The sequence below is a fragment of the Diabrotica undecimpunctata genome, chromosome 9 (genome assembly GCF_040954645.1).
Source record: "Diabrotica undecimpunctata isolate CICGRU chromosome 9, icDiaUnde3, whole genome shotgun sequence".
NCBI lineage: Eukaryota > Metazoa > Arthropoda > Insecta > Coleoptera > Chrysomelidae > Diabrotica > Diabrotica undecimpunctata.
Window position 1 is genome coordinate 69,931,107 of NC_092811.1, and position 11,187 is coordinate 69,942,293.

At 33.6% G+C, this 11,187-nt stretch overlaps 1 protein-coding gene across 1 annotated transcript; it reads right to left on the minus strand.

The window, feature by feature from the left end:
• Window positions 1–453: 453 nt before the first annotated feature.
• LOC140451096 (uncharacterized) lies at window positions 454–1,341 on the minus strand. Its single transcript, XM_072544821.1, has one exon. It carries the CDS (start codon window positions 1,339–1,341, stop codon window positions 454–456), a length of 888 nt encoding a protein of 295 aa, XP_072400922.1.
• Window positions 1,342–11,187: the final 9,846 nt, after the last annotated feature.

An 11,187-nucleotide genomic window follows, 5' to 3' on the forward strand; every position in this document is an offset into this window, starting at 1 on the left:
CGAAATTTGTTTTGTTATTCCTAGCCGTTACAGGTCGAGACTAGAAGAGATACACATTTCGCTATGCAGTGTCCCGGCTTCTAACGTAAGCCCATAGCCTCTCACTCTTTGCAGGACCTGAGACCGAGAAGTCCTTAATTCCCTTCCTTTCCAAAAAATTTCTCTACCCTCTTGTAAATCCGCGAGGGCGAAACCAGTCAGTCCAGACTAGTGGAGCCAGTAAGCCTTGCCCCGCTCGCAGGGATAAGTATCCCCTAAGAATTGTAGAGACATTGATAAGGAGATTGAAACAGACGTCTTCTACAATGGTGACAGCATTTATCAGAGTGGAGACAATTCATTAGAGGGGTATTTAGAGGGGATTTAATTACAGCTTCAATCTATAAATTGTCACGCTTAACCCCCCAATCTACTAGAATGGTGTCTTCACCCCCAATATACTTTTATTTATTATTACAATAGTAATATATTCATTATTACAATTATCCTATTATTAGATTGAGTTGATGGGCAACTAGAGTTAAGACTGGAGTAAATTTTAATCCATGTTGTTTTGGCTTTGTGTTTAAACATTTTTTTAGTTGTGGCTTCTATCTTTTTATATTCAAGAAAGGTATTCAGTGTAAATGCGGTTTTGTATTTTTTAAGAGCATTCTTCTTAAGCTGTATCTGTGTATTACATTCATCATCCCACCAAATTGATTTTTGTCTATGTTTAAGACTGAAGGGTACGTTTTGGGGGATAGAAGCTTTGCTGCTTGTATTAATTGCTTTATTCAGATTAAATGCCATTTCATTACAGGTTTCAGAGTATACAACATTCTTCAGTTCCATTTCAAGCGTGCTATGAAACAATTCCCAGTTGGCCTTCTCTAATTTCCATTTCCTTGTTGGATAGACAACAAAAGAGGGTACATCAATATTCAACATGATGGAAATAATATAATGATCAGATCCAAGAGTTCTATCCAATGTTTGCCAATGTGCTAGTGCAATTAGTCCAGAAGCTATTAGCGTTAAGTCTACAGCTGATTTTGTAGAGTTTGGAGGGGTAATTCTAGTCGCCGAACCATCATTTAGAAATATTAAATCCATATCAGTTAATGCATCAATTATTCTATTGCCATCAGTATCATTGGAGAACCAATGGATATTATCAGTTGGAGAACCCCATACCGCATGATGGGCGTTGAAGTCACCTCCTAGTACCGTCTCTCCTTCGAGTGAGGAACACCAATTAAAAAGCCGTTCCCATTCTCGGATGCTTATATTCTTGTCAGGTTTATATAATGAGATTATATTAATTATTCTGCCATTAAAATCAATTTTTACACCACACATTTCCAATGTTCCAACATTTATAATATCCAATATCTTATACTTATTTATCCGTAGGCCTAAAAATATAGTTACACCTCCAAATCTACGGTCTTGACGATCTTTTCTAATAATTTGGTATCCCTTATAAACAGTATTGTGTTTTGTCTTATAACATGTTTCAGATTAAATTGCAATATCAATAGCATTCGAATACAGAAATTGTTTAAAATATTGTGCATTAGATACAGTAGAACGACTATTCCATTGAATTATATTTAAATTATTTGAACTGTTATGATCCATTGGATGTGGATAAATTTTCCAATAGATTTGAAATATGTTTTTTAATTAAATTTTGATCATTGTCTACATAATCTTTGCAATTTAAAACATCAGAGAGAAAGCTGAATATTATATTAGTAATACCTACCAACTATTTTTTCTTTATGTCTCATGAACTCATCCCTGTAAGGATTTGGTAAGATTGACGAACTGGCTGTACTTTTCTCAACTCTTTCATTATCAATATAATCGCTCTCATTCAGTTTTATTTTTTTAAAAGATTCAGAACTGTTACTTGATGTGGAATTTCTTCCCACAACTCTCGGTTTAGAGATACTGCACACTGAAGGTACATTAACATTTTTGGTAGGTAGCGGAGGAAAACTACTCGAATCATTAGCTAGTAACGAAAATCTATTATTAGTTAATATGTTTGAATAATAATTTGGATTGCTTTGAACTTTTTCAGCTTCCTGAAACGAGATATTTTTTGTTGCCATAATTTCCTTAATTTTAGGTTGTTTAATATATTCTGAGCATTCTCTTGATAGTGCCGAATGTTGCTGACCACAGTATAAACATTTAGTTCCCACAGAGCAGTCCTTATTATTATGATTTTCACCACAGTTTTTACAACGCTCTTTCCCATTACATTGTTGTGTCATATGTCCATATCTTAAGCATTTCTGACACTGTATAACAGGATATATGTATGGTTCCACTGGAAAAATGCAACTATTAATTATGACTTCTTTTGGTAAAGAAGCTCCGATAAATGTTATACATACAAATTGTCTAGGTACTAGTTTTGTTTTATTTGTTTCTGTAGTGACTCTACGATTTAGTCGTTTTGTTTCTTTAATTTTACTATTTGGATTCTCACTGTTAAGTTTTTCCAGTAGATATGATTCGGTAAACCCTGTATCAATTGAACTTATTAAACCTCGACGTTCCACAAAAAACCGTGGTATATAAGCAATTAAATTGTTGGCTTCTAAAAAGTCGCCACTTACAATGTTATTAGCAGAAGAAGCATTATTTAAAATTACCTTAATTTTATTCCTACCAATAGAATTAATTTCAGTAATATTATTTTTAAAATTATTTGTATGTAAATAATGTCCAACTCATATCGGATCTAATTTACCGATATTTTTATCGATAGACTCTACATACACAACGAATGGGCCAGTGTCACACAACCCGTATCGTGTGTTTTTATCGTAATGTTTTCTGATAAGACTCGGATCATTATCATTTTTATAATCGTTTGTTATTGGAAACGACCCACCAGATAATGATATAGTTGTTCCACCAGGATCATCAATCTCCTTTCTAACTACTTCATCATCATCATATAACGGGGGTCCTACGGCGATTGCCGCTTCCCGCATTTCAGCCTCCATCTTTTCCTATCTCTCCAATCTCCCTCTTCTAAGCCTCTAGATTGCATTGTTTTTGTAATTTCTCTTCTCCAGGAATTTGGTGGTCTTCCCCTTTTCCTTCTTTCTGGCGGAACATACATTAAGGCTTTCTTTGGCCACCGCTCCTCCTCCATTCTCATCACGTGACCATACCATTGTAATTGCCTTCCTTGTATTCTATCTGAAAGAGTATCTCTAATTCCTGTACGGTTTCGTATTTCCTCATTCCTGATTCTTTCCATTCTCGATACTCGACATGACCTTCTAAGATAATCCATTTCCACAACGTCTACTTTATCTCGTTCATTCTTTGTCATCGTCCAACATTCGGCACCATATGTGGTAATTGGTTCTACAATTGCTCTGTATACGCGAAGTTTGGTATGCATCTTTATTTTATTAGACCACAGTAATGAATTCAGCATTCGGATGCATTTTTTCGCTTGGTTTATTCGGTTTTGTACATCTATCTTAACTCTGCCATCTGCTGATATGATGCTTCCTAGATATTTATACTGGTTGCAGCCTTTTATGACTGCGTTTTCAAGCCTCAGATCTGTGGTATTTCCTCCAATTTTTAAATATTCTGTTTTGCTTATGTTTACAGTAAGCCCCCATTTGGCATATTCCTCAAATAATTTTCGATTCATATAATTTATATCTTCCTCATCGGTTGCAACCACCACCTGATCATCTGCAAACAACAATGTATACAGAGTTTCTTGTCCCACTTCGATGCCCATAAAATCTACATTTATTTCTCCAATTCCTCAATGCTTCTTGGACGTATATTTTAAAGAGTGTCGGTGACAAACAGCATCCTTGCTTTAGGCCTTTAGTGACTTTAAATTCATTTGAGGTTCTGGTTCCATTTCACAAAATAAACTTTGTCTTCACCACTATACTTATCGTAAATACGTCTACTCTCATTAAAAGCTTAGACGGGACTGACATGACATATTTGAATTTCGATTTAATACCTTACAAAAATAAGTTTGTATCACATAGTAGATATTACTGGCCCATAGAATGACCAAGCCTGTGCACATTAAGCAAATAAAAGCAAATTCACATGGCAGATATTACACGCGCAACGACTATATATCAACAAATCACAATGTACAGAACAAAAGAAATAGAATCAAAAAAATCAAAGTAGATAATATGGAATGTAGAAAATAATTTAATTTTAGTGGAATACCCAGTTGGTTTATTTATTTGAATTCGAATTTCGTCTTCGTTTTATAAAATGGTTTTTTATTTAAATGTAATGTTTCTTTGTTAGGAGTATTTGTTCTATTTTTTTCAATAGAGTGATTTCTTTCCTTACTAACTGCACTATTTGGATTGGACTGAGAAATAGGATTGATTCTGATATTCCTTTCCTTTAATTTCTGTTCTGTCTGCAGTCCTTGGACCTTCTCCTCCTCTGTCTTGTCTTCTTCTGTTATTGAATTTTTCTTTTTCGTTATCCTCGATTTTTCTTGCCTAAGAATGGGGGTACCCGGATCACTACTGATGGTTCTATTTTCCAATTCTGTATTTAATTCTTGCTGGAGCTCTGAGGCTGAACAGGAATCCGCGTTGGTAAAGTTTATGATTTTTTATAAAGCAGGTATTGTTTATATCCTGCCTAGCGAGTAGTAAGTAGATGTTTACGTAGTACTTTATGTTCTTCCTGTTGCTCTCTTGTAAGGTCTTGCGCAATATTTATATTTGTTCCCTTTAATTTTTTTAGTTTCTTCAATACTTTTAATTTTATAAGAAATGAAACGAATTTGAACTTCATAGTACTGTCAAGTTGTTTTTCCAATGTATAGATATTATTTATTTCAGTCTCGGTGTTTAAGCTTAATAGAATGTTCAGTTGATCAATGATACTTTGAACTTGTAATTCTTGTTTTTCTCGTACAATCCCAAAAATTAACTATGTTATTTTGTCTTTTATATTTTTCAGTGATTTGTATTTTTTTATTTAGGTATTCATTTTCTTTTCCTAAATATTTTACTTTTCGTTGTATTTCTTCAATTTGTAGAGTAAATCTCACTTCTGAAGCACTAATCAAATTTTTTAAATCGCTGTTTACTTTTCTTATTATATATATATATATATATATATATATATATATATATATATATATATATATATATATATATATATATATATATACCCGGTATTTAGGCGTTCCACGCCCTTCCGGTAGGGATCTATGGAGGAGTATCACCTAGCCGCAAGCCCTTATCTCTTGCCGTACTGCTCCACCATAGGCCGATCAGATACCAGCATATTCTAGACTAAGCCGCAGATTCATTTTAGAATTTTAAACTACTGCGTTAGCCTTTTTGTTTTCTGTTCACCGAGCCGGGGATTTGAACTGACATCTCTCGCATTGAAGCGGAGGAGAAGCCAGCCGCCCAGCCCGCTTGGCTATCCGATCGACACTTTTCTTATTTCTTCTTACAATTCATTATTTGTAACTACAATATTTTCCATTATATTATTTAGTATATTTCAAATCGTGTATGGTCACTTAAAATGATTAATTAATTTGGGTTTAGATTGTCGCTGGGCTGAATGCTCGGGAATGAGGGAAAGTGGTCCAGTCGCACTATCCATTGCCTGGGAGGACCTAAGAAGATAGGGATCTCGGTCCGTGGACATATAGGTTACTCGGACATATATACTGCCCTCATAAGTTAAAAAGCCCTATCTCCAAAGAACAAAATTTTACAGGAGACAAGGAAAACCAATTTTTTCTCCAGCATCACAGTTTTGATGTTTTTAAATGAATTTAATGTGGGCATGGTTTTGTTTCAATGTTAAAATTATGGTTTTAACGTTAACATAAGAATATTTAATTTTTTAGGAGAAAATGGATTTAGGGCTTTTTATTTTAAAGTTGGATGCTGACATATCAGATTCTAAGAAGCCCTATCTCCCTCGTATAGGCAGTTAAAGCTTTTTACTTTAAAAATTAACTAATTTTATACATACTGAACATAAAATGTTTATTGAAAATATAACTTGTTTTTAAGAACTGTGTAATATCTACAAATGAATAGATATATAAAAATTTGAAGTTATGAAATAATTTAAAACTAAGTAACATAAGGGAAAAATTGGTTTTATGACTCGTTCAGCGTCAGTCAGTATTTAATAAATCTGACTCCTCTCACTTTTGAATGGTTAACCAAAATCCACGGCGATAAGATGGCATAAGAGGGCACAATTGTTCAACTATTTCTTTTTTCTTAGCTTTATTAAATCCTCTTACTCTTTTGTTTTCTCAGGCATTGGAAAGTTCTTGATATATTTAGCTTATAAGAAATTTAGCACTTTGGTATTAGATTCTTGATAATCAGGAGAATATAGTAAATTTGTATTTCCTCGCTTAGCTATTATTTTTACAATGTCTGTAAGATACGGAACGCTATCGTTGTCAAGATACTTAAGTTTTGGCTTGGAAGTGTAGTCTTTCCAAGTGAAAAGATCGTCACTACTAAGCTCCTTTGTTTCCACTTTCCCTAAGTTTGTTTCCTGAACACACTTAACAAAATCTTGTAAATCGTACACTTTTCCACTATGCTTCTTAGCTAATTCTACCTGATGGTGAAAGGAGTCAGCAGCCATAAAAGTGTGACCTGGTTTGAAATAAAAAATATCAATGGCGTCGACATAAATCTCCGGGCAATAATTACATTAATTATTGCCCGGCGATAATATAATCCGGGCAATAATATAATAATTAAGAATATACACCAAAAAGGTAAAGAAAGTCCAGTTCTTATTTTGTGCTGAGCAATTGTCCAGCCAAATACAAATATGTTTTACATCTCTGAAATGGTAAAAAACGAGTAAAATGTGTTCCTTTTTTCTTCCACTTATTGCCTCATGCCACAATACCACTAGAGGTTTGGTCTTACGTTTATTACCAATTTCATTAAATACTACGATTCTTCGAGTAAACACACGACCTCTTTAAAGAAATCCATGCGTGGCAACCTGATGACTTTTTGAAGTTCAGCACAAAAGAACATGATGTCATTGGAAGACTGCAGTTTTGTATGCTCTTTATATAATTGTCTTGATTCTGTATTGTTCTTGGGTTTCTGCTTTCTTCTTGTTTTCTTTGACGCACAGTTTTACAATATTTAGTTCAATAATATAAAACTAAAATGAACTAGTCTTGCTAAGGTTAATTGTATTAAGATTTTATTGATGAAAATTTTGAACTTTCACTTTGAAAAAACGAATAGAAAGAATAACTTTTGGAAGATTTATATGAGGAAAGTAACTTTTACTAATTTTTTTCTGTTTGGAAGACTTAATTCTTGATTTTCACGATACATTGTGGAACTGATTCTAAAACGTATGTATTGGTAAATTTTTTTTTTTTAGTTTTGGCACTCGGTAATTGCTAATTCTTCTTCTGTAAGGATAAAGACACAGACAGGTTTTAACCGAAGCGTTTAACGCGTCGGTAGCTTTGTGTAAAGACAGACACATTGTTTCTAACCGAAGCGTTTGAGTCGTGAGGTAGTGATTTTAAACACAATTTGTGCAGTGTTTGATAGGGTTTTCGAGATGGACGACGTATTGTATTTGACAGGATTGTACGTGCGTTGGAAATTTTACAAGAAAAAACAACAAAAACGTAGAATGTGGATACATTTTCATACGTTGTTTGCTGAAGTCAAACGACACGATGAAAAAATTTTTAACTTTACTAGGATGTCGCGAGATACTTTTGATGAGTTGCGCACAATTTGCCAAGAAATACTAACAAAGAGAGATACACGTATGAGAAAATCAATAGCAACAGAGAAAAAAATTGGTAATAACTATACCGGTAAGCAAATAAATTTTATATTATAGTCTTTATTTTATTAGTATAATGTTAAAAAATTATTTTGATTTATTTATACAATTTTTATCTTATTTATTTACAAAAAACTAAACTACGACTCGTCAGAAAAATTGGAAATATACGATGCAGCTGGTGAAGGTTCTGAATATGCAATCGTCTGCTGGCTTTCCGCATTCTGAGAGGTTGTTGGGTACTGTTGTCGGGGAATAAGCTAAACGTTGTGACTGAATGGAATACTGGATAGTAGAACAAGTTGGTTGGGTTGGTGGAAGCGATGGTAAATGTTCATTTTGTTGGGGCTCAGCCATACTTGTATATTTAGGAAGTGTCTGCATAATTTCTATTCTGCTAACGAAAGCGCAAAATAGTGATTATTATTTTTCTGTTGGCTTATTTGACCTCTTTTCATAGTTTTCTAGCGAAGCTAGGAGTTTTGCTTCCACGGGGTGTAGTCTTTTTTTACCAATTCTTGTACGATTTTCTTTGAATGTGGGTGTTCCGTGGACATGTTGTTTTGTCACAAATTGCAAGGAGGATTCATCATCGGAAGTTTTAGTAGGCTCCAAAGAATTTAAGGTCTGTTTGGGCACAATTACATCCTTAAGGAATTGTTACCTTTGAAAATAAACATAAGGGGTTTTATAGCGTGCTTCATCTCCCGATTTTCCTTTTCTTTGTTGAATGTCCCTTGAATAATTGTCCCTTATATTCTTCCATTTTTTATAGAATTCAGCTGTAACAAGAATAAAGTTGTTTAGAATAATTTTTTCACCAATTGCAATTTTTTTAGTTGTATGGCGACTGGGTGTTCGTAAGCCGAACTGCATTCCAAGTTTCGTATTGGTAGATCAACTGCTAGTAGTATTATCCAAGAAGTATGTGAGGTAATATGGATCAAATTAGCAGATACAGTTATGCCTCAATGTTTAACAGAAAAGTGGATTGAAATTGCTAAGGGATTTCAAACATTTGCACAATTTCCCATGTGTGTGTGTGTGTGTGTGTGTGTGTGTGATGTCAATTATTGATTCACGTATATAAAGGTAGCATCGTATGGTAAATTAAGTGATGCTGGCATATTTAAACATTAAAAACTTTATGAAAGATTATGTGATAGTACGTTAGGACTACCTGCACCATGCGCTATTGACAAAACCAATGAAAAATATCCTTTTGTAATAGTTGGCGATGAGGCATTCCATTTATCCAAAAATTTGTTTGGCCGTACGAAAGAAAACAACTTGCCTATATTAAAGATACTTTTAATGCTAGATTATCTCGAGCAAGAAGATATAATGACTATAATGAGTGCTGTTTTGGTATATTAGTCAATAAGTGGCGTATATTTCACCAACCTATTGACCTCGATATTGCTGTTACTGTAACTCTTGTTAAAGCTGCTTGTGTGTTACATAATTTTATACGAACAAGAGACGGCATGCGATCAAATGACAAAAATCAGATGAGGATTCAAATTTTGAGAGTCTATCACCAGATACCAGACACAAAAGAAATTTATTAGCGTTATCTGCGAGAGATAAATATGCTCAATATTTTATAAGTATACCAGATTAAATAATAATTATGTACGGTAAATCAATATCATATTCATCGGTAAATAAATATACTATTTCCTCCCAACATTTTCTTCTTAGCACTCTAACTCTATACTCACTCTTCCTCATATCCCAAAGTGCTGGTCGATTTTCTACTTCGGTAATAAGTTTTTCTATAATAAATTTTTCTCCAGCCATTTCTAAAATTCAAAAATCGAGACAAAAATGCGCACGTGTATGTACAGAGCTATCAAAACACAATAAACATCCACCTCTCGTTTTCAAAACAGATGCGATTCCAGACATCTATAACCAACCGACTCTGTTTTGAAACCGGTTTGGGAAACGAGGCGGTCCGAACCGCTGTGTATATTTACACCATTATAATTCAATGCATGATGCATCGACTCGGGCACAGATGCGTTTAACGCTTCGGTTAAAACCGATGTATGTGTGTTAAATTTTCTTTTGAGTTTGGGCACTCGATAATTGCTAATTATTCTTCTAAAACTGTAAGTTTTCATTTTTCGTCGCTGATTCTTGTCGATTCTATCTTATTTATGTTTACTTCGAAATGTTCACATGACAATGCCTTTTTCATGAAATTTATTAATTAGATTGCACAAGAGGTTTCTTCGGTTATCGTTAGTTTATTAATTCCTTTACATATGTACTCTTCTGAGTCTATTTCTGTGCATATATCTTCCATGTAGATATAGCTAAATTCATTAAGTGCAAGTAAGTTTATAAGGTAAATGAATAAGATAATTTGAGTTATTCACAGGAATAGGGAATAGTTGGTAATAATCATATATTTCCGATTTAACTAAGGGATTCTCTAATATAAATGTAATTATAGAATTCATTAAATAGCTCTAAATATTTATTATTTTCTCGTACTGAATTATTTTTCCTAGTGTAGTATCAAAAGGCATTAACTTTGACTTTGTCTGAGATTTTGCTTTCTTAATTTCATTTAAAAGGTCAACTGTATATTGATTTACTATAGGATTTACTATAGAATTGAATCGGTGAGATCAGAAAGGGCATGAGTCATTTGTTGGGCATTTCGAGAAAATTGATGAAAACTATTCCGATCAAGCAAACCTTATTTAGTGCATCTACAATATATTTATAGTAATAGAATATCATATAGGAAACATTTTTACACAGCAAAGGCTAAACCTAGTTTATCACAAAACCAGAAAAAAAGGATGTAAGACGTGGGACTCATGACCTTTCTGCACTCATAGTTAATTGAAATTTTCAAATAACATGTTTTGCATTATGTTTATTAAACGAAAAGTACATATTTAAAATCATCATTGTTATATCTAATCATAATTCTAATCTTCTCCATCTTCGCTCTCGTTATCTTCGGGTTGAGCTGTTGGCCACTCGAGTATGCTATTGTAGAATGGGAGATTCGATTCTGGAATGTATCCAAGCATTAAACGTATATTTTCTTGCTTCTTGATTTTAATAGGAACTTTCTCATTTTCCTGATATGCATTTTGCTTCGGTAAAGAAATATCTTTCAATGATTTTAGCAGATTGAATTCTTTCACCACAAACCCTTCAATGTATGTGTATGCTTTGACAATGCCTTTGGATGTAGAGCGGTAAGTAAACTGCATGTAAGAGGACGGTCCAAATGTTTCCTTTTGACTTCTGGGTATGCCTTTACCATAAGAATCAGAAGACAAACATGCTCTTTTAGAAATGTTAGGCCACCAA